This window comes from Trachurus japonicus, chromosome 1 (assembly GCF_045865225.1).
Source record: "Trachurus japonicus isolate A0001 chromosome 1, Traja_1.0".
Classification (NCBI taxonomy): Eukaryota; Metazoa; Chordata; class Actinopteri; order Carangiformes; family Carangidae; genus Trachurus; species Trachurus japonicus.
In genome coordinates this window covers 24,900,969-24,925,536 of record NC_140907.1, presented here as the reverse complement: position 1 = coordinate 24,925,536, position 24,568 = coordinate 24,900,969, and the positions used below count along the sequence as shown (strand labels likewise).

The window sequence follows — 24,568 nt, the reverse complement described above, 5'->3', positions numbered from 1 at the left end:
GGTGAAGCTATAAATCAGTGGAGTGCAAAGCCCTCCTCTCTTGGTTGGCAGACATCTTTATGGTGAGCCACATTGTGCTGCTACTGTACTGCTGAACTGTGGGTCGTAAAAACCAAAGAATGTTTCACAATGTGTATCAGGCTGTAACACAGGGAGCATGGGGACCTTCTGCCCTGGCTTTGTTGTAGACTTTTGGAAATTCTTTGTTGATTTATGCCTAGTCTGAAAACATGTGTGTGTGTGTGTGTGTGTGCTCTTTCAGCTCGCCACTGAGACAACCGTCCTCAACAGTCAAAGTGTGCCTGGTTTGTGGAGACGAGGCATCAGGATGCCACTACGGTGTCGTGACATGTGGAAGCTGCAAAGTCTTCTTCAAAAGAGCCGTGGAAGGTACGGTACATGTATTAACCTCTGTTCAAATGAGATGTCAGGATTTTTCCATGGCAGCTGAGTAAATGCACTGCATGTTCACAAATCACCAGCGAATTAAGACATCATTCTGACCACCAGACATAATTACTGTAAATAAGTAAGCCACAAAACACAACAGAAGGAAATGCTCTACAAACACACACATACACACACTCAAGGACTAGGAAATGAAGAAATACTTCAAGTTGTATAGATAAATTGAATTTAAGTTACAACACTATTTTTTTGTCAGTCAAAAAAAAAAGAAAAGAATTAGAAACACACTGGCAATTAGGAAGAGGCTGGAACTACATGCAATCTGACTTAGAAAAAAAAAATCTCAATAGCTTCAAACGTGTGTGTCATCCGGGAAATATATTCTACTTTGTGTATTTGTGTAATTGCTTGTTTACAGCATGTTGCTCCTTGTCAGATTGGTGAATGTGTTGCTTAATTACCTTGTGTGCTTTTTATATATGCATTGTTCTTTTTTTTTTCTGGTGCATGTGTAGTTAATGTGGTCAAGATGTCTTTTTCCATCCGCATTTGTTTCCTTGTGTTTCTATCACACTAAACATTCTTACTCTTTAGAGAAAAAGCGACACAGTAGTCGTTAAAACTATAATATTAAAAACAATTCTCGGCACCAAGACACCACTGTGCCAGTATTATGCTGTTATTCAGTAAATTTTATTCATATTGCATTACGCCAAAAATGAATACCCACAATTGGTTCAGTAAGTATCAAATAATTTGTAACAAATCATCTTAACTGACAACTGCAGCCTTCAGAGTTATTGCCAGACATTCTGCTCAATTCATTAAGAATAGTTGTTGTACCTTTAGCCAAGTAAGTTTAAAACTGTTGTACTAACTCAAAGCTCTTCCAACTGGGACATATCAAAAGGAAAAATGTGTGAAAAGACAATAACGTCTCTCTATAATTTTCACAGTTTTCAGATAATCACTTTTTTTGATAGGAAAGCAGTGACGCATCTTATTCTCTTAGCACTGATAATGGAGAATTTACTGATCAATAGTTGATGCTGGGTTTACTTATAACAAACTACTGTCAAATCTCAGTCGACCTTCTCTATATTTATTATTTCAAAAAGATCATTACAATTACCAAAAGCAGAAAAATTACATTTATAGCCTGTGACCATGCTTGTGGCACATTGGGGGGGAAAAAATAAAATAAAATAAACACACGGTGGGTAATTCTCCTACAGCAGCCCTTTATGTTATATTTAGCTTGGAGAAAATCAGCAGCACCATAATGTGCTTTTCATTTTCTGCCTGACGCCTGAGGCGTTGGTCTAACTCATTTAGATGAGTGTCTGAATGCAAAACACACTCTTACACACCCAGAGTAGGAGAGAAAAAAACAAAAACAAATGAGCAAACAAGCCTGCCAGCCATCAGGCCCTCTAGGTGTTTTCCTGACCATTGAAGGAATTGGACTCATTTCCAATCAAATCATGCGTTAATTTGATGATATTTACACACAATCATTCTGGAGACCGGAAACCAGATTATGTGTCTGTGGTTATCAAATCAGATTTGCCATTGTTCTGGTTTGAAGTGTGGCTCGCAGAGAGCCAATGACAGATCGTGAATTTGGGAGACGGCTGGTCAGGTGAGGCTCAGGGAAACTCATACTTATAGATTATTAAACTACTAAACCAACTATTTGTCTCATATGATGCGCAATTACAAATTGCACAGATATAGACTTGTTGATTGTGCAAACTGCCTTCAAAAATAATGCAGTGCTCTTTAGCTGCATATCCCTTTAAGGGTATCTCTCTGCCAAACAACTGCAACCGTGCAAACTATGAAAGTATAATAAGGCCAACCTATGCCGTGTTGTGATGTCATAAAGGTTGCATGTGAAGCGTGCGCCCTTCGGATGTGCAAAGCGCGCCGTTACCTTAGTTGACCCCGCCACAGCTGCAGCTGCGGTGTAGAGGGAGAGGTAAGGTGTAGCGATGCAGAGGATGAAAATAGTGAGAGAAGGATTTTGCAAAGTGAAAAGAGAGATAGAGGACAGTGAAACAGATACAGCGAGGGAGGGGGTGGGGGGAGGAAGGACAAAGAAAAAGTCAGACACAGACAGAGAGATAAAGAGAGGAGGAGAAAGAGAGAGGGATGGAAAGTGATGTGTCAGCAGTGAGCGCCGGAGAGGTGTAAGTTAGGACGTGAGGAGACGTATGACTCCTCCTCTCTACCAGTATGTCGTCCTCCTTCTCCTCCTCTTCTTTTCTCTCAAAGTTAAAAACTTCTACTCGGTATGATGAGATATAAAAGAAGACTGCAGAGAGTGGGCATCTGTACAAGGGGAATAATCCAGCCCATGCTTAATTTCTTTTGGCACCGCCTGCCTCGGGGGACACAACTTTTCGGTCGGCTGTAGCTCATTAGACGACTAACTGGCTCTCAGCCCTTTACTACAGAGCTAGTTAGCATTCTGGAGTCATCAACAAATCACATGAAATCCTCTGACTGTGGAGGGTCCCGTTTCCCCTTTTATTCTAGTCAGACAAGTCATTGTGTGAGGTACCTTTATTTCACGTTGGCACAGTTTTGCACAGTTATTATTTGAAGTCTACACTTTAGGTTTATATGCAGACCATCTGTTTGGAATATCTATCGGCCACACGAGCCTTTTACTTTCCAAAACTGTGCACTTATATTGCTCCTCAGGAGTGCGAATATTCATTCCACTTAATTTTCCTCGTATCTACCAGAAGGCACAGCCAACTGTACACTATAAAGTTTATCACTGTGGTCCCAGGAAATATATAGAAATATCAAATTAAGTACCGAGTATACTCTCGGCTGTTAGCTTTTCAAAATGCTTTCAATTCATTCTTTAAGCAATCACAACACGGTACATATGCACACTCACTTATTTTTTTTATAAAGGAAACATTTATCCACCTGCGCTCTTATTCACTACAAGTCAGGCAGTTTATCTTGCACTGTATGGCAGCTTTTATTGTGCTCACATTTTATTTACAGACACATTTTAGATGTTCTTCTTGTATGGTAAACAAACATGGAAGAGAAGCGATAACTCACATGAATCTTACAAGCTTTGCAATTGTATCGCTACTGTTGACTCAACTGTCAGGTGCAAACATGCAGCCGATTTACAGGCTCTATTGAAATGAATGAATTTTTCAGTACAAATGTTTGTTCTCCGCTGCACAAAAACGCCTTCTGATAAACAACAGTTCATGAATATGTGTTATCGTCACTAATGAAATGTGGAAACTGGAAATAGCTGAATGCATTCATATGTGCTTCTCTCCTGAATCCACTCTACTAAAGGCTAGTTTGTTGATACAAGGCAGCTGCACTCAATAAACGACTCCATGTGGAGCGCATTTGAAGAGTTGAACGCCAGCTTATTATTCACATGTCATCAGTGGCTTGGCATGTCTGCTCTTTGTAATAATACTAGGCACTGCTTTTAGCTCACTAGCTCTTTTTTGCTGGTCTCTTATTGAACCTAGAGCCTTACAAAGACATTAGTCAACCTTGTTATGGCCTCACTGTGCTCTCCAACGTAACTGGGTCGTGGTTTCCATGGAGCTCGTGTCAATCTAAAAGCCTGTTCTTCAGTACCGCCTCTGTGGGAGAGGTCATCTGAGGACGCGTCTCGCACGGCTTCAGCTTTGACTGGCAGCTCTGGCATCCAATAACATCTCTCTTAGGTCAGGACTGAGGAATAAAAGCCTCCTCCCTCCAGTGCTGGAGTGAATGCTCCAGGTTATGTGTGTGTGAGAGAGAGGCTCATGTAACAACAGCTGGAGAGAAGCCATTTACCAGCGTCGTCCTCATCCCAGCTCAACACATGTCTCACATCAGACGTTCTTTGATCAGAAAGTGCATCAAACATACAAACACAGCCACAGTCTCCCAGCTTGCTATAAGCATGGGGCATAAGCACACATTTCCTCAGAAGGAGTGAAGGAATTCAGGTGTACCGCATTAGACAGAAATTAAATCTGCAAAGCTTAGTGTAACTGTGTGACCCACATTGCTAATAGGCCTTTTAGGCTGGAGAATGCAACCTGAGGAAGGGTCTCTGTAGCACAACCTAGATACAGTTACTGTGACACTATGTGTGTGCATTTTACATCCTTACAGCTTTAAAAGTAGGCACAAGAGCAAACAATATATAAGGACTCCATCTAATGACTACTTGTACATGCCAATTGTTTTTTTTATTTTAATGTTTAGCCTGTAAAATAAAATAAAAAATAAAACTTTGGATATGTCTGTCATGTACAGTATGTCTGAACAACTACTGTAAGTTCAAATCCTGAATTTTTACGTTATGTTGTCTGACAAAATCACCATACAGATAAAAGCAAATACTGAGCTGTGATTTGGGTTGCATTTGATTATAAACACTCAGAGACAAAGTCAAAAAAGGCAGATGATGACAGATTTTTGATTCATTTTTTTTCCCAGGCGTGTGCCTTTATTTAATTCATTGAGAGAGAGAGAAAAAGAGGATGAGATGCAGCAAAGGCCACAGGACTAAAGACTAAAAGCCCGATTGACATGCTCATCTGTCTCACACAGACCACAACCTACCATCTGGGATCCACAATAGTTTAACTTGTACTGTATTTACTTCCACTCCTAAACATAACAGATGTAAAGACCTGCCTCTAATAAAACTTCGTCTGATATGTAGAGTTAGTGGTTACCACAAAGCCTCATTACCGCTGACCTCTGTCTCCTGTTTTTTTGCTCGCTGTGTCTGATGTTTAGTTATTCCTCTGCCTCCTTTAGTAATAACGATACGTGACATTTGTTGTAATAAAGATTAAGCACAGTGTATTAGAAGCACTCCTCTGTTTCCCTGTAGTTCCACAGTAAACAGGAAACCTCTCCGCTAAGCAGTGGTCAGTCAGTCACATTCATTATTATAGAGCCGGTCCCCTCATTTGCAGTCCAGCCAAAAATACCCCTGTCAAATGACTAATCAGTTAATTGACCAGTGACATTTTGTTGCTTGTGAAGCTTCTAATTACAGTAACAGGTAGAGCTGCACTGTTTGGTGCACGTGCATGATTGTATAACTCGCTTATATGCACACACAACTTCCTCCATGCCCTCAGTTCCCCCGGCCCCGGGCTGACCGCTCTCCGGTGGATATAATCTGACCTCCATCTCTTCCTTTTCCCTGGTGATACCTTTGTTCTTTGACATCAATGCAAAAAAGTATCCAGTGCAGATAGTGGGTTACACCTTTTGTGTTCAACCAAATAAGCAGTGCCAATCTGATGGGCTTTATCACTGTCTTCACTGATGATTGGTTTGTTATAGATACAGGGCTAGGATGCCAGCATGCTGCAAATGTGCATATCTGATGCACTGGATCTGTACATGAAAAATCTTATATAAAGTGGCAGCAGATAAGAGACTAAACACATTGTTTTCCTTCAAAATGTGAATTTTAGGCATTCAAGTTAACTTTCAATAGACATACAGTGATGTTTTCTCAACAGCTTTGATGAGAAAGGGGGCACAAAGGGGTGAGCATATTTCTGTTCTAACAGTTGCCTGCCTTCTTTTATTTGCAAAAAAAAAAGAGTACATTTCGGACTGTTAGCTATTATATCAAACATATGTTTTTAATTTACACAAATTCAAATTAGAATATCTTTGGTTTTTGTGCTGGAAATGAAGTTATGATGTATTGTAGATGAAAGTGCTGAAGAAGTGCTTCTTCTGCTTTTGTACAGGGGATGCATTTATATACCATATTAAAACCTAGATGAAATGCATTATGTATAGTATACAGAAAGCAGATGGGGAATATGTCTTTGTGAGGAAAATGCATTGGACAACTGTTGGAGATGTAGCACTCTTTTATAGAAGAGGAGACATTAGTAAACAAAATAACAGCTTCTATTTACGTCCTATTTTAACTTGTGCAGCCTCTCTTTATAATGATCCAGACAGGGAAACTTAATTGTGTAGAGGCCCATCCAACACAGCTGTTTGTGTGTTGTCCAAAGAAGTGGAGTAGCAGCAGAGCTATTGCAAGGCAGTGATTTGCATATTGCTGGCCCAGTGGTCACAACAATTACATCTCTGAGAGGCCTGTCTTTTGGTTGTTTGGTATTTTGGCTATGTAATTTAGGTTACATAAATACCGATGAATGACGATCACAGAATCGACCAAATGCTTTGTGAGTGGATGTGAATGGCATTAATCCATGAGACTGACATAGATTTCAGCACATCCTTTAGTTGTATTCCATCTTCTGTCTGCAGTACCGGCTGGCAACTAAGAAATTTGCTTCCTCTGCCAAATGCCATTCAGTGAGTCGCTAGTATTATTGATGTGGGTCAGCTACTGTATCTGAGAGGCTATTTTCACAATCAGGGGTCTGTGTTCTGTGTAGTGGCCATTTAAATATGTCACGTTAAAGGCTGCATTTTAGAAAAATGCCTGAAGTCTGTCTGTGTTTTGTTTAGAGAGCAGATGTAAGACTTTATCTAGTGAAGGACTGCAGGGCAGACTGCTCTTGCGCGAGTGGGGTCCCCACAGGAAAGAGTATTTCCCTCTCGGAAGAACGTCCTCATAACTGATGTGTGCTGGAGCTGACAGACAACATAGACTAGGACTCAATGGGTTGTTGCCAGATTGTGAGATCATTAACTATATGTAGACGTGAGTGGACTCTATTAAAGAGCCCTGAAGATTTCCTTGTATTGGACAATGTGCATCTTAGCAGAGTTCCTTTTTGGGGGGGATAATGTTACGTTCATTACAGTTTAATAAATACAATTTAATCTGAATAATGGTTATCTTTCTCACAGAGGATTATATGAAAAATGTATTTTTACATTGTCATTGCTTTTACAAAACAGGACTGATGGATTAACTTTCGGAGCCGAAAAGTGTTTTTTTGTTCAAGTTTATAATAAATTTACTGCGGTAACACTCAAAATTAACAGTCATCAGGAAGCCTGCACGTGCCAGGTTGATAAGCAAATGCACATATTCAGAGGTAAACATGCTGTGCGAGTGCATTTGAGTGCATGCACACAGCGCATAAATAAACAACCCATTCGCACTCACACACACACACACACACAGTGGCGCGCATACACACCACTGACTTCAGCTGTCTCATAAAGTGTATGTCACTCCTACAATTATTAACAAAATTCATGGGAATGAGCAAAACAGTTGACAGGAAAGCTGCAGACTTTTTAGAACTGCCATTTGGTCCGGCCTACCCAAGTAAAAGTGTGTACATATGCATGTGTGTGAGTGTGTGTGTGTGTGTGTGTGTGTGTGTGTGTGTGTGTGTGTGTGTGTGTGTGTGTGTGTGTGTGTGTGTGTGTGTGTGTGCACGAGGGGGGTGGGGAAGGGGATGGCTGTGTTGTATTTCCTGTGTCGCAGTTTACTGTTTTTTAGAGCAAGAAAAATGGGCTTATGTAACGGTCATGTGATTTAGCCAGAAATAGTGGTGGGGCTACAGCTGCTGCCTCTCCTCCTGCAGCTTGGTTCCTTGGCTTTTGGCAGCAGCCAGACAGACACACTGCGCACTACTCCTGCTAGCTCAGAAAACAACTTCTGCTCATTCCTACACAAATACTGTACTGTAGATGAAACAAAGGCAGTGCACAGAATGTACATGTTTGAGCAAACTGCATGCAAACAGAACGCGCAATCTTTCTTGCAGTAACACTAGAGTCTATGCCAGAAATCTTGAATACTCTTAGGCAAACAAATAATACAGAATGAACATGTAGGAAAATACAGATATGCACCGACATGCAAGCGTGTGCACGCTTGCTAACATGCTCCCAGTCTGAGGTGTGCACGCAAGTTTAACACAAAACCCAACAGAGCTGATCAATATACCGGGGTCTAAGAGGTCACTATACGTGACTATACCACTCCATCTGGGTTGTGTCGTGATTTCCATTTGTGTTTGTTTGTGAAAGCAGATACAACATTTGCAGTTTAAATTGTCAAGAGGAGCAGCTTTCTCTGTGTATGTGTACGCGAACGTGTGTGTTGATGTGTGTGTGCGCGTGTGTGTACGAAAGTGAGAGAGTGAATGACTGTGTGTGTGCACGAGCATGAGCCTGTCTGTGTGTGGGCGTATGGCGCTCTGAGGCTGGCGGACGTGTGGAAAAAGGGAAAAAAGAGGGATGGAGATGCAGGCGTAGAGAAGGAGAAGAGTGGAGGAGGAGAGGAGCTGTACAGTGAAGAGCTAGTGGAGCGGAAGGAAGCGCTCTGAAATGGGAGATCATTGGGTTTAGCTAAGGGCTAGGCAGGAGGCAGGAGGGATTCTCACCATGTTAACATCACTGTCAGGAATAGTCTAGCTGCAGCCAGTGTCCTGGTTCCAGCGAATTCTAATACCCTCATGCCATATACTGTATAATACACCATTAGTCATGCGTTGTAGAATGTGAGAGCGGAATAATCACAATTTCAATAATTTTCACAGTGATAATCATGAAATGTAGATCTCTGATATTGCCAGACATTTCACGGGTTTCTGTGTTGACCTACATTACAACTGAGATTCAGCAGGAGAATCAAATATGTACTGCCTTTCCATGTAATGTAATCAAATGAACTGTATACCTTCATGCAACATGTTCAAAGCTATTATACTCATTGCATAAGTTACAGTAGCGTCCTCAATCACCCTCTTCCCTCTTCCTTTTTAATCACTACACCCATCACTTTGAAAATATCACTGCTGTTCTTTGTTAAGCTGCGTGTGTGGTTCACCATTGAACTGACATTGTGTCTTGTCATTCTGTAGGTCAGCACAACTACCTGTGTGCCGGGAGAAATGACTGTATCATTGACAAGATCCGAAGGAAAAACTGTCCGGCATGTCGCGTACGGAAGTGTCTCCAGGCCGGGATGAACCTCGGAGGTGAGGAGTCACACCCTCCTTTCAGATTTGCCCTGTCACATGTCTCAGATGTGACATTTGAGTCAGCGTTGCTCTGCTTAAAAGAAACGATAGATATGAAAAAGTAGGTCTGGCTGTGGTCATATGAGGCCCGGGGATGCCTAGTCATAGGATATTTGTGTGTATGTGTGCAATATATTTATATATGAATTATGCATACAGTATGCATTCAGTAGGTGTAGATCTACACTGCTCTGTTCGTTGCCAGCTGACAAAGCCTGCAGAAATAGTACAGTACTGTATGAGGAAAGACAACAGTATAGTAGAGAGTAGCGTATTCAGAGAGGAAGTGCGATTTTTTTCTTCTTTTTTTAATATATTCGTCTATTGCCACTGGCTTCTTCCAAATCAGGGTCGCAGTGGCGTACGCAGGGAGGAAAGCACACTTGATAGGTTTTCAGTCCATTAGAGAAATTGAAATGACAAATGTTTTTCAATTTTATGCTCTCAAAAGGAAAATAAATTTGAACAAGAATGCAAATGTAGGCCAGTGGACATAGAGTAATGTCAATTCACACATGTGATACTGCTGGTGACATTTCTGAATTTTAGTGCTTGACTGAAATAATCCGAATTGAGAGGTTTATCATTTTGGAAATGTGTGTGCATTATTGCAGTGGGAAAAGTAATCAGTCAAGGACATTCAATCAGATTTGGATATTTCCAACTATCTAAACTGAAGGTTCTTCTATTTGGTGTCAAAAACCATTAATGGAAATGACTATGAATTTGTATTTCTTTATCTTCATTGCCCGACCATCCTATAAAATTTTCCTGAAATTAAACATTTCAGTTGATTTTATTCACTTACGCAATGAGAAGTAGGTGTAAGTGCAGTCAGTGAGTATTCACTAAGGATATTTCTGAACTACGGACAGGTTCTGTGACTTTATGTCAAGTACTGTACTGTTTTGCCTTGTTTTTTTTTTTAATGAAAACTGTCACTTGCAAATGCACTGCAACTGTCTGCTGTCATGTCAAATCAAGTTTATTTATAGCCCAATAGCACATAAACTATGTAAATGAGCTTTACAGGCCGAAATCAGCAATAGCTCATTCTCTATGGCTGGAATCCTTCATAAACCCTGTGATGATTAAGTAAAATGGTTGGCTGTGATAACAAGAGGATAAATTAAATATTTGTGAGAAAAACACGATCTAGGCTAATATTTTACAAAAACAAAAGTAGGCCTATTCTGCTAAGGCAATTCAACAAAGAAAGAAAAATGAGGACTGCTACACAGTGTGGGGCGTCTGTTATTAACCAACTGCAGTTTCTGTATCTGTATCAGCAATCAGATAAATTCTACTAAGAGTCCAGGCACTAAAAATTAACTGCCTAGATGAGGGGCCTGTAAAATTTGAGGTGAGGATGCCCACATTTGCATTTGGTTCAGTGTCTGTGCCTTTAAATGTTACATCTAACACGTGGGGAAAAACTATCCTGGAACCAATCCAAACCACTGATAGATTATATAAAACAAATGAATGGCCACTGATTGGGAGAAATCCAATCCAGAGAAGCACTGTGACTGTATAAATGCTTCCTTATTAAAGGGCAATTTGATATATTTCAGACAGCATTATCATTATAACAGTACTGTCATAATAATATTATTGTATTATTGAGTGAACAGGGAATAGACAAAGTCTAGTTTTTTTCTGCTTTCACATCATCACTCTCTGCAAAAACACAGAGAAGAACAGGGGGAGTGACAGGCATACATGCCCTATGGTGCATACTCGGGTGAAGGTGGGTCTTTTGAAATGCTAAATGAGCAGCAGCAGTGGAGACGTGGTGTTTGGAGCAATAGCCTATAGCCACATGCCAGAGCAAAGGAATGGGCGCAACACAGCCAGCTTTAAGGACTGATAGAAAGAGCAATGTCTTTAAAAAGTTGGAAACCTCCATTAGACACAGAACCTGACATCAGCTATTCAAATCTTTGCAACCTGAACTAGGCCCCAGCCATTATAGGCTACTGTATGTTTCCCCCCTGGAATGCATTCAGAAAACACTGGTGGTCATCTACTAAACTTAATCATGTATACAAACTTATCAGCAGATAACAACCAACCTACGCATATTTAAGTTAACATCTCTGTCTAGAGTTATGATTATCTATAACGCTGAAAAAGGCACCTGATGAGCCTGAGTTTCAAATAAAAGCCTGAGGTTGCCAATGAGTCTGTCTGTAAGATTGGGGGGGCAGCAGTGTAAAATACTGAGTAGGAGCTTAAATGTTTATTGCTAAAAAAATGTTAGGCTAACTTATATATCGACAAGTAAAGAAAGCTGCCAGGCTCCCAGTTATTAAAAGCAGAATATTTCTAGTATTGCTGGCGGAGGAAGAATGAAATTAATATGACCACTACAGTAACTTCAAGTTGGTCTTGAGATACTTTAATGAAGTTGACTTGTTAATAACATTTACAACACACCTGGGTAAAAGGCCAGTTTAGTGCCCATAGAAGTACAAAAACATCACTGTAGCCACAAACAAAATCATAGGGAAAATAGCTATTGTCATTCAACTGGATCATGGCCAAACTGATGTCAAACTAATCATTCAATCAAGCAACAACAACGATGAAACACAACCCAGAAACCAGCCACAAGCAACAATAACATCAGCTGCCTGCCCTACAGTACTGACTTTATTATTTGCAACATTAGCATTAGCATTAGCGTTAGCGGTAACTTACTGTTGCGAAGCGATGCAATGTCCTCTCGGCTTTTAAGTGATGATAAAAATCCTTTGAAAGAGGCGTCGTCGTTCCAAAAACACGGAAACACAGAAGCAAGATAGAAAAACTCCGACTTCCGTCTTGAAGTGAGGTTTGTGGAGAAAAAAACAGCAGAAAAAGGGGTTGAGTGGCACCATTAGCATCAGCATTAGCCATTAGCAGCAGCAGCAACAGCTAACTCCAGCCAAAATAAACGTTTGCAGCAGAAGTTTCCCCAAGTGGTATGAGAGAGCTCCTTAATAAGACTGTACCTGGATAGCACAGCGGTTTATTTTTTATTTTTTATTATTAAGTCGTGCAGAGACAGCATTGGTCAAACATACTGGACAGAAGATTTAACTTGGAAAACAGCCTCAGCCTACAGACACACCTGTCCTGAGTGCAGCAGCAGCAGCAGCAGCACACCTGTGTTACTGTAATTGTCTGAACAAGCTGATTGGCTGACATGTTCACTCTGTAGGCAGTTTACTGTATTATTAGTCCTATTTCAGCTGTCATAAGAGGCATTGGTTCAGCTATATGTTGTCGTTTTTTATTGTTTTATATGGACAGGTGTTTCTATTATTTTGTCTACCATATTTCTCTCAATTGGGGCAGACTAATTTTTTCTAATAAGTAGGTATACAGTTCAAAGTCACCAAGATGGTAGCATTTATTGCAAGACTGCACTACAGTAGATGCAGTAGGAGCCAGGTGCACCTTAGAAACGGCAAACTGAGAGTATGCTTTTGTTTGCTTGTTAATCGAGATACATTTGTGCACAGCCAAACAGTGCACAGGAAATTAAATATGATTAGACATGGATTCTTATCTGGTCCTGGTTTTACTGAACTTTTTTTTGTCTTTACAGTTTCTGATCATTTACAGTAGCCTACAACTTCGCAAAAGCAGCATACGTATTTCACACACAGAGATAACAGTTTCATAAAATATCATACTTATAATGGCTCACCTCTAACATTGAAGTGCGAATATGAAATTACATTGATCACACCTTGTTTAAAATTAAACACTTAATAACAGTAGACAATTGTATTAGGCATTGTTAACACATACAACAGGTAAGCCAGATATTTCGTATCTCTAAGAACTATATATCCATACTTGTTTTCTTAATTACACCCTTAGAGTAGGCTACAGTTTATGTCACATTGCAATTATAAAGTCAGACTATGAATGTAACAAAACCCACCATCAACAATGTGTTAATAAGCACCATTATGTTCCCCACAGCACGAAAGTCTAAAAAGTTAGGAAAGCTGAAGGGAGTCAACGAGGACCTGCAGGGCTCTAAGGACGGCCAAACTGCCACAGGTGGCGTTGGAGGCGGTTACCTGTCCTCGGAGAAGGAGCTGAATGCCAGCGCTGCCAGTGCCCTGGTGCCCCATGGGCCCGGGGTGGTCACACCTTTTTTGCCGCCCTCCATCTGCAGTGTGTTGGAGCTGATTGAGCCTGAAGAGGTGTACAGTGACTATGACAACACGCAGCCTGACACCACTGACCACCTGCTGTCCAGTCTCAACTGCCTGGCCGGAAAGCAGATGGTACGCCTGGTGAAGTGGGCCAAAGTACTTCCAGGTTAGTGACCACTAGAGCTACGGGCTAAGGCCTAAATGCTCTTTATGAGTGTGTTTGGAAAAGAGTTGAAACAGCACCCTTGAATACATGTGTATGTGAAATGGTTACTGTATTTCATGGTGTATTATTAGTTCAATTATTTTTTCCTGATGCTTTTAAAACTCAATATTAAGGTTGCAGTAAGTAAATTAGATCAAAGCATAAATCCTGTGAACTGTACGTTTCCTATGCAGTATGCAAGCCACTGAGCCATTCATTTTTACATTCATAATTATATAATGTTCAGTCAGTTTTATTTATGAATGAGTCAAACAAAATGGTATGAGGTAAAATTATTAGTCTAATAAACAAGAGAGTGTCTAAACAGTAATTATTGGCTAGTTTTCATGAGGATAACATACCATTTTCACTTTTCATTCAATGCATTTTTTTTTTTTGGAGTACATGGAGCATGCAAATTTAAATTTCAAATATTAGGTCTGTATTAATAATTCTGCAAAGCTTCAACAAGATTAGCACTGAATCCTATTTTACCATTAAATAGAATCAAGATTAAGATTTCCCAAACAGAACTCATTTACATCGTGTTGAATGGAAGATCTAACGTCTATCTCATTAATTTCTACCTATAAGCCACAGCGCAGAAAGAAAATAAATGTTTGAAAAGGGGTAAACAAGTTCCCCTTAAAATGCCAGTCAGTGGGAGACATATTGAAAGATGCCTCACAGGTAGCTCTTTGAGGCTGTTTAATTTGCTGTATTGCAAATATTTGATACCTCCTCGGTGTCTGCTTGCCATATCCGGACGTATAAATAGAAGGGGAGCCAGACAGAAGGGTCAAAATGAGTACCTTCGACTTTCAGATATGCCACTGCCTGCATTCAGCTTACATCTGGATGTACAGTAGCAGGGCTAACACACAAGGCAATGTTGACTAGTATTGTATACCAACAAAGTGTTCAAGGAAAATCTCTGGCTCATCTCATTGTTAAAGAAAACTATGTTACTATTTCTGGTGTCAGCACATTTAAAGTGACTCTGACAAATAAAATAAAATCCACACATCAAATCCCATAGTTTAAAGAAGACCCCTGAGTTAATGTTAGATGGCCAAACAATGTTAAGTCAGGCATTTCATTTCCCATTGTACAAATATATATATATATATATATATATAAGTATATATTAAATTATGTTTTTGGCAGACTGATATATATATAGACTGAAATAGTCCCTAAGCCTTGATAAGTCACTCGTGTGTCCTCACTTGGCCTGTGTTTTGCATGGGGAGTTTCTTGCCAGAGTTTGATTGAGAGTTTGGCAAGTTTCCTATTCGAATCTATTTCTGGTGCTCCATAGACAACACGCCAATAACTGGAGGCCTTGAGGGATTTGCATAAAAGAAGAATGAATATTTCTCAGTGGTGATCATGTCTAAACAAATATTGGCACATAAAAATACACTGCCTCCTAAGTTGGTGCTTATGAAGTCAAAATACATTAAATGCTAGAGTATTGTCAGCTACATTTAAACAAAATGCTTTCTTCACATCAGCCTCACCTGTCTATTCTCTGTGTGTGTTTGTTAGGTTTCCGGGGCCTGCCCATCGAGGACCAAATCACCCTGATCCAGTACTCATGGATGTGCCTGTCCTCCTTCTGCCTCAGCTGGCGCTCCTACAAACACACCAATGGACAGTTGCTCTACTTTGCCCCTGACCTCATCTTTAACGAGTAGGCATACACTTCCATATCTGCAGAATACTGCGCACATAACACTGCACACACATACACATAGGTCTGATAATATTAAGATGTACCGGCCCTGACATTTGGCAAAGGAACAGATGTTCAGTAGCTTTTGCTTTAAGTTATTTCCACAGTTTTATGTAGGTAGGTACATGTAAGGTACATATAAAATACATGTGGTGTTGCCTAATTGTCTTCTTTGATTTCCAACACACAAACATGACTTTTACAAATGTGAGAACAAGAGGTTTTTTAGTTTTTTTAGATGGTTTGTAGATGCAGTAATTGCTCAGCTTTTTAGTGTTAATCTTTAGTGGCTTTTGCTATTTTCAGCTGCTCATCAGATGCAAATTTATGCATAAACATCACTTTTGCGAGTGGACTTTGGAGAGTAAGGAGTGGATTTTCCTACTGTACTATTTTAAGCACTCCATTAACGTGCCTGAAAACGACTGAAAGGGGCCAAAGTGAGTTTCTGTCATAATGACGTTGCATGTATACTTAAAAAAAAAAGGTCATAATCTGGCACCTGATTTCTGGCACTTCCTAAGGAAATACTTTCATACTTTTTGTTGGTTCTTTTAGTTGCGTTAGGCACAGGCGATCAAAAGCCTGGCAGGGGCAGTCAATGTCCCACTTAATCTGTGTTAATACGTCTGAACAGGAGAGCAAGTGGAAAAGGAAGTGTATGTGGCCATGTTCCCGTTGGAGCTGCAGTGCACAGCCGGTGATGAATTGAATGTTATAGAATTAATCAAAGAGGAGAATAGCAGCCTCTGTAGGCAGCCTGCTGTAGAGGAGCGGGTTCATGCAGGGGCAGGTTTAAAAGCTCCCACTAATAGCTTGTGTAAGTCAATGTCAGTGGGTCAGTTTGTCCCAAATAAATAAATAAATAAATAAATAAACAACAGCACAAATGCCATTGTGCAACACAGCTACAGCCTCTCTGTCTGAGTGTGTGTGTGTGTGTGTGTGTGTGTTTTAGCACTGTGAGCTTTGCACAGTGGGTAAAAGCATTAGTTTGCCACACCAGTGATCCTCTGATCCTCTAATCTGTTTAGTGCCAAGTGGATCACAGTTTATTAAGAATTATGTGTTTCTTTCTGTAAAGATGACTAACAGTTTTTGGAGGAAACCTAATTTTTGTGATCGAGACTTAATAGTTTGTGTCATTTGGCAAGTCCAGTTCGGGAAATAAATTACACACACACACACACAGCAGAGCACAGCATAGAGAAAAACACTGGAACCCACAGAGGAAATGAGCATGAGAATATCTTTTCTGTTCAGTATTGTAAAGTATGCTCGATGTGGTTGCTGTACACCAGGCCAGTCCCACCAACGGATGGGCCTAGCATTCAGCGCAACAGAACAGGCATGGTTGGTTGCATGCTGGGAGGGTTGCCTGGATGCAAGGGTGTGGGTTTGCATATACAGTAGGTTCATGTCCCTGACAATATTTTGGGAGAAATGAAATGTCCAAACCAAGACCCTACAAAAGTTTACTTTTTTAAAGTCTTTGATCCGTCTGAAAAGTATATAGTTTTTATGTAAATGTAAATGTTACCTGCATTAAAAATCTTTGTTTTGAAGGGGGTTAATGAGCCCCACCACCAACCAAACCAAATCTACATCCCTGTTTGGATCTCACACATGTTAACATACACTAGTTATATAGATTATTCTATATATATATATTCATATATGTAGTTTATCCATAACTTAGCTGAGTCTTTAGGACAGTGCACAGTGGACACTTGTTTCTATAGCTACTTAGTGCTTATTGACCCAGGATATTAAGGCATTTATTGGGTGGACTGTCCACTCACTCAGCTATTAGAGTGAAATCTGTCACTGATGTAGAGTAAACACTGCAGGGATGAATGTGCATTTTACATTAAAGACAAAAAAAAAAGACTGCATAATCTGTCATTTAGTCTCTTACGTGTGGTAAATGCTCGCAACAGATAAACAAAGCTATTTCCCTAAAGGGTTCGGGCACTCATGATTCAATTATTGTGCATCTGGACAGGCAGAATCTATCTACTGTGTGTAAAGGTAGAGGTAATGTAATGCAACATGTGTAACAATGACAGTAAGATCCACTGTCCACAGAGACGGTGCAGAATATTATTTTTAGGTTTGAAGACAGCAGCACCCCCTGACTGTGTCTGCAGCAGTCAGAGTACTGTTGGTTTTCTGCCTGCACAGAGAGCAAACCTTTACTATACCCAATCAGATCTTTTCATGTGAATCTGGCTGACGGTGGCACACACCACAAACACCTGGGAAAATGCACTTGTAAAGTGAGTTTGCAAGCGAAGTTGCTAATTAGCCGCTCAGCTGCATGCGGCGCCTTAACCAGCCGAAATTTTTACCAGAAAATGTAAGGTGTCGATCAGTGCACCTGCCATGAGGTCTGCGGTCTTTTAACTGCTTATAACACTCTCTGTCCTTGACTTATAACTGCAGATACCAGTGCAAGATGATTTACATTGTGCCACCGTTCCCCTGTCAGCTCAGCTATCAATCAAAAACATACACTGGCCCACCCACTCAAAGGCTTGAGGCTAAAAGAGCATTTCTGATGTATCTGCCGAAGACCTTTTTCTAGATTCAGTGCAAGAAAAAATATTAACTTTCGAATCATTTTGACATGACGTTTGATTGTGAGAAGGAGCGGCTAATTGTGATTTCAGTCAGACTTTAAGTGATTTGTTTGGACATACTTTCTTGACCGAATAAAATTTTGTCGGCTTCCTACAGCCAAAGATGAATCTGAACTTTCCTCTCCTCAGTTCTGTGCTGCTTCCTGAATCTTTTACCATAGAAACAGAGAGAGGGAGAGAGAGAGAGAGAGAGAGAGGGAGAGAGAGAGAGAGAGAGAGAGAGAGAGAGAGAGAATTCAAAACTGAGAAAGACTGAGAGAAAACCAGAGTGAGAGTGAGACAGAGATACAGAGAGATGAGAAGGAGAGGGGGAGAAGGAGGGAAGGAGAGAGACTGCTGCCAGTTTTTTTTCTCTTTCCTCCCAAACCAGCAGCTCATTTTGGGCAGTGATTCAGCAAAATTGATTTCAGGAAGAGAGTGTGAGAGAAGGAGGGAGAGAGAGAGAGAGAGAGAGAGAGAGAGGGAGAAAACGTGTGGAGACTTTAGAAACTCCAGCCCAAAGTTGTAGGTATTAAATGATGTTATGCCGCACTTTGCGAAACTGCACACATACAGGGTGCAGCTCAGCGGGGGAAACAGGTCTGCTCTGGAGTTGTCACAGTTTATCAGTTATTCGGTCGGGCTCGCAGACACAGCTGTACACTAAAAGACTGTAAAGCTTTATGCTGTCTTACGCTTTAATGGGAACATTATGCACTTGTTTCCGATCAGCTGCTTCTGGACGCCTCTACGAAATGTTAAATCTAGTTGTTATCGGAGAGAAGTCTCCAGCCTCACTGCCTATGTAATGATGCCTTTTCACACTTTTGTGGGTAAAGCTCTGACCTCTTTCAAGTCAAGCCTCACCACTTGCATTTAATTATGGTAGTCTCGATGGGATGGTGATTTATGGCCGGGATAGAGTGGCATCTAAAGCCAGAGATTCCCTTCAATCTGTGGCATCTGCAGAGCACATTCCCGATTGGCTCACGTATCCCTCCTAATGTTTCTTTCCTGTTTTTGTGAACTCTTGTGAAGTGACCGAGATTATTTCTGCTGATAAAAAAATGTGTGTGAAAAACAAGGGGAGTGAGAAAGCATCAGGCACGACGGGCATGCGCGATCAGCATGTGCACTTAGTGGTGAATTTTCCACACGTCGATTCTCTCAGGCCTGTTTACTAAAGATGTAGATCTCAGTGTAAGTAACACATGTCCATTTACGTGACAAGTCTTGTCAACATAAATACGACAGGAGTCCTGCGTCCTTTATTAAAGGGTTTCTATGGCGACTAGAGTTAGATAGGGGGTCTTTAGTTTGACACAGTCTTAGAGAAGTGGTGCATCTCTGCTGTGATACTGTAAGCAGCACTCTGCAATCTGGGGGGATTTGGTATTCTGCTCTTCCCCCAGACTACTAGAATCCTCTTCTGCACTGTGTTGGAAATATTGTTTCACTGGACAGGAGCAGAAAGATAGGGATGGAGTCAGGAAGCCAGCGAGGGAGTTAGTTTTGACAACAAAAACTGACAAAACTGAGCAGGGGGATTACCATGTGATGAGGGAGTAAATTAACAAAACTACCCAAACTGTTTGTACTCGGATGTAAACATGTTTATTTCAGATGTTAAGTTGGCCATTTTAACATGGGAGTCTATTGGGGACTGACTCACTGTTGGAGCCAGACTGAAGTGGCCATTCGAAGAAGTACACATTTTTTGATAAGTTGATGTTGGCTTCATTTTTAGCTTCAGAGGTGACTACATGATTATTATACCTACTGATACAATCTAATACAGGAGTTGTGAAAGAAATCTTATGTTTTTTTTTTTTTTTCGAGAAGCTGAAAATGTTTTTGTTGTTTTGCTCTTTCCTTTCTTCAGGGATCGCATGCAGCAGTCAGCCATGTACGACCTGTGTGTGGCCATGAGGCAGGTGAGCCAGGAGTTTGTACGTTTGCAGCTAACCTATGACGAGTTCCTCTCCATGAAGGTCCTTCTGCTTCTCAGCACAGGTAGGCAGTAGACAAGTTATTCATCCCATTCTCACTGATTACCGCGTGCACCAAACCTACCTGCAAGCACAATTTACTAATTGTAAAATGAAATGTCATTTGAAAGCCATTTATCAAAAGAGAAAAAGGCATTATGTGGTCAACATCAATTCCAGACAAAAATTAATTGAAATTTCCTATAAAAACAAACTCAATCACAAACATTAATATGAAAGCTGTGGATTTTCTGGCTACAAGGCAAACAGACTAGGCACTACTAATAGAGGCTGCTGTTCAGCTCCACTTTGGTCCATCTCTCACCAGACAACAGCTGCCACATTTCATGTGAGTGACTCAACAAGGGACCTGTAGTGACCCAGTTAAAGCTGGCCATCAGACATCACAGCTTTAAGTAACTGCTGGAGGTTGATGAGCGGATACTTTCCGTTACGCTGCATTCAGATTCAGGTGGACCTGATCATTTTTGGCTGTTCCTCAATAGCAGGGCCAGCCTTATAAACATGCATCTCGTTGACTGATTAACTGACTGACTGACTGACTGACTGACTGACTGACTGACTGACTGACTGACTGACTGAGTTTCCACCGCTGGTCAGCAGAGTGTTGAGCTGCAGCCTACCGGGCTGCTCGGGTTTCCTGGCTGCTCAGGAAATGCAGCGAAGAGGAGGAGTGCTTGCAATACACTGAGCCTCATTCCCATTACAACAAATAATCTACTTTCATTGCATGTATCAATATTACGGAGGCAATGACTAAACATAATATAACAAGGCTTCGTACTAACCACCAACTCCACATAAGAAACAGTGGGAGACATTTAGACGTCAAGAGACATTAAGCCAAGACCTCACTGTTTTAAAAATGAGTTATATTCTGAGTTGACATAAATGAAGAATAAACTCTTGTGGATTCCAGACAATAAATGATTGATTCTTAGGGCATGTGTCCTGGTAGCTCGACAGGTAGAGCCTGTGTTTTGGCAATCGATCTCTCTTTCTCTCACTATGACTGTTTTAAAGGCAAAAACCTTAAAAAAAAAAACAGATCTGAAACTGTCTGTCTCTCTTAGTATTTATAAGTAAATACGACTGAAATCACAACTCAGTCTTTGTCCTGGACAACATTGCAGTCATAAAATTCATTGCAGTCATAAAATTAGCGTTTGACCATAGATGGTCTTGTAACATACTAGGTTTAGACCCTGTCTTGTTTGATTTTAGCAGCTTTTTTGTTACAGCCAGATTGTTAATATCATTTCACCAGATTTTTCCCCAAAATATTTCTAGGCAATTCAGCCTCAACGGCATGAATCTTTCTCTAAAAGGAAGTACCAGCAAGTACTTGTGAGGACACGCTGCCCTTTAATGGACGGGCAGCTGTCATGCATCCATCTGCAAGTATTCAGAGCCTTTTTCTACTACCACATTAAAGGGACTCTCAAGTCAGTCTTTAGTGGTGCACTTTGAAGCAGGATTCACCAGAATCACCGCTACCGATGTTTGTAGCTCACTGATAACCAGCTTGGTTTATTGTGAACAGGAGAAGCTTCTGTGTGCTTGTCTGCTCTTACACCACTACGGTGCAGATGCCTTGTGTGTTCCCAAATTAACACTTGTATTGTGATAGCAACATACTGTGCACCGTTAAGGCCTGAGCCACCCACCTTCCTTCCACCAAAAGCAGCCTCTGCATAGGAAATTCATTGATAAGGGTGTCTTGTATTCTGCTCCAATCACCAAACACCTTTTCGACAGTGTTGGCAATGCTTGTACTCACCTTCCTGGCACCTATAATCACATTTGATCACGCTCTGAGCTCATTCTTGATACAACCATTAATATGCATAAAAGCTGTGGAAATAGGCTTGATGTCATATGCACCTGTGTATGTAGCAAGATACAGTAAAAGCAAAAAGGAAGTGTGGCTGTGTGAAGGCTAATCAGGTTTTTATTCCACTGTTTTAATTGCCCACGGGCAAACGGGGTACTTCTATCACTCACTCACCGAAGGTCTCACAGTGTTGCCACTCTCATCCTAACTTCGCCCACAGGCGCTGCAGCCTCACATAGAGGATGTGTTGGACCAAGTTGCTTAGCTGGAAACTGAAAGCAGTGGTTTTTTCCACCACCTCAACACAAACTGAGCTGCTGCTGTCAGTTCAATAGTAACAGTTAAAGATTCCATGATGGCAGCCGTATCATAACTTCGCCATCCACACCCACACTGCTAGCTATTAAAAAGATAACCGCAACACTTCAAGGTACACGGGGACGCACGAGACTTGCAGCTCGTCGCGTTATGTATGCACATGTCTACACAGAGCGCAATGTTTGTGTGTGTGTGTGTGTGTGTCTGTGTTAATAGATGTGCGATGGTTAGAGAGAGGGAGAGACAGAGAGGTGAGGATAGGGGGGATGAGTGAGAGTTGCAGTGAGGTATTTGAAGAGTCTGCAAGCTGGACAGACTTCAGACTCTTTGAACTTCACCACCAGTGCCAATCAGTGGAAATATTCATTGGCAGAGTATTTATTTTTCCATTACTGAGGCCTCAGAAAGTGGTGCATGAATGCTGGACTCAAATGGGCAACCTTGGAAAACTTTTCCTCATCCTACCATTACCGTTTTCACCAATTTACCTTTATATTTTCACGTTTAGTTGATATCATTACTCAGTGTGAATTACAATGAGTACAGCCATGAAAGAAGTGTGTGTGTGTTTGTATAGTGTCTAGTTGGGGTCAAAAAGATTTAGCGAATGTGAGCGGATTTTCAGACACACACACACACACACACACACACACACCATCATCGTCATCGTTGAAAATCTACTGCACCTCTTAGAACCTGTGGCGGAGACGAAGGTAGCAGAATCAACTGATTGGACTGTCATATCCAATCAGAGGACGGCCTGTTACCAGGTGCAAAGACAGTGTTAAAAATCTGCTTGTAACTTCTGCATCACACATCGTGCGGGATCTTTAGGTGCTTTGAGCTTTATATGCAGTTTTCTGTTTTGTATCTGAAAACAGATGTTCACAATACTTTGTATTCTTTTTTTAAATATATAAACAAACTTTCCTACATATAGACGAACTTTAAATTTGATTTATTTTCATTTTAGGTTTAGAAAACTGAAATTATTTGTCAATTTACACAATGAGAAGCTTTTTGACCCTAACTTGAGCCCATAGTCACTCACATGAGAAAAGGTCAAAACTGACAAGCTAGTTGCTAAACTAATCATGTGTTATGAATTATACAAATTTACATCAAATTAAATTAAAACATTTGGACAGTGGTTCCTAACTTCTTTGGTGAGTGACCTCTAAACAAAGAAACAGTGTGCGTCTTGTCCTGTGTTTACACTAATACGCACATAGGGAAGAAAATACAAGGAACAGCAGACACTTACTGTATAAATTCAGTGTTTCCCAGACCAGTGGTATAAAATTGGTTTTGGTTTTATACAGTAGTACAGTGACATGTGGAAGCGGTTGCATGAAAGCATATCTCTGATATAAAATCAGTGACCAGGAAGCAGGAGGATCTCCGGTCGGACTTCAGCTTCATTGGATGGTGGGATGAGATGAGGAAGAGAGAGACGAAGAGAAAGAAGATGAGAAACCGACAGGGGAAAAAGTGAGATTTAAAGAGTGAAATCAGACAAATGTTGACAAGTGAGAGCTAGTGTTGGTGAGGAAGAGACAGGTGCATAGCTGTGGGGAGAAAGAGAGAGGAGACCAAGGGGGTGGGGTAGTGGGGTGGCAGAGCCGGTCCTTCTGTTGCTGTGGCCTCCCTCTCCTTCTCTGGAGGTTTTCCAGAGAGCCCTGCTGTACTTAATAAAGGCCAGTCAAGCACCAGGCAATTCTCCAAGACCTGCTATTTTTTTTTTCCACTTCCTTCAAACCCAAGCTGGAATTTTGAAGGAGCGGTCGTGGATAAAAGAAGCAGGTATACAAAATCGAAAAAGGGGGAATTTAAGGTGGCTTCAATCTGGCACTGGTTATTGGACTTAGTCAAAATATAGCAGTGAAATATGATGGAGGGAGAAGAAAATAATCATCCACTGCCTCATTTCTAATGCGCAGTAGAAAACTCCCTTTACCTGCCCATTCTAAAGTCTACATGATGGAGCGACTGTGCTTGTACGGGGGGCTGTGCAAACATTTCAGCAAAAGCACTTGTGAATAATTTCAAAAACAAGCAGCCCGTCTCTGAGGCGCTGCAGGAAGCTCGCTTAGTTACAGTCATTCAGAGATAATGTTAGGGCCTCGTGGAAGGAGTAGCGGCAGAAATGTTTACAGAGGAGTTGTCAGAACTTGTCAGCTGAGCAAGTACTACAGAGTCACTGAGTGTGTGTGTGCCTTTGGGCTGGTTTGAAAAATTCTGCGTATGTGTGTGTGTGTGTTAAATTGAGAGAGGGTGAACAAGTAAAAGAG

General features: G+C 41.0%; 2 protein-coding genes across 2 annotated transcripts in view; one reads left to right on the top strand and one right to left on the bottom strand.

The window, feature by feature from the left end:
* dclk2a (doublecortin-like kinase 2a) overlaps window positions 1-12,171 on the bottom strand; it is a 140,608-nt gene extending 128,437 nt beyond the window's left edge. The window contains exon 1 of the mRNA XM_085782295.1: window positions 12,099-12,171. The gene's annotated coding sequence lies outside the window, so the exon portion shown is untranslated. The remainder of the gene's footprint in view (window positions 1-12,098) is intronic.
* Window positions 1-24,568, top strand: part of nr3c2 (nuclear receptor subfamily 3, group C, member 2) — a 76,840-nt gene that overhangs the window by 44,671 nt on the left and 7,601 nt on the right. The window contains exons 3-7 of the mRNA XM_085782211.1: window positions 263-390; window positions 9,237-9,353; window positions 13,374-13,718; window positions 15,309-15,453; window positions 19,999-20,129. Of these exons, the coding sequence (XP_085638337.1) occupies window positions 263-390; window positions 9,237-9,353; window positions 13,374-13,718; window positions 15,309-15,453; window positions 19,999-20,129 (866 nt within the window). The remainder of the gene's footprint in view (window positions 1-262; window positions 391-9,236; window positions 9,354-13,373; window positions 13,719-15,308; window positions 15,454-19,998; window positions 20,130-24,568) is intronic.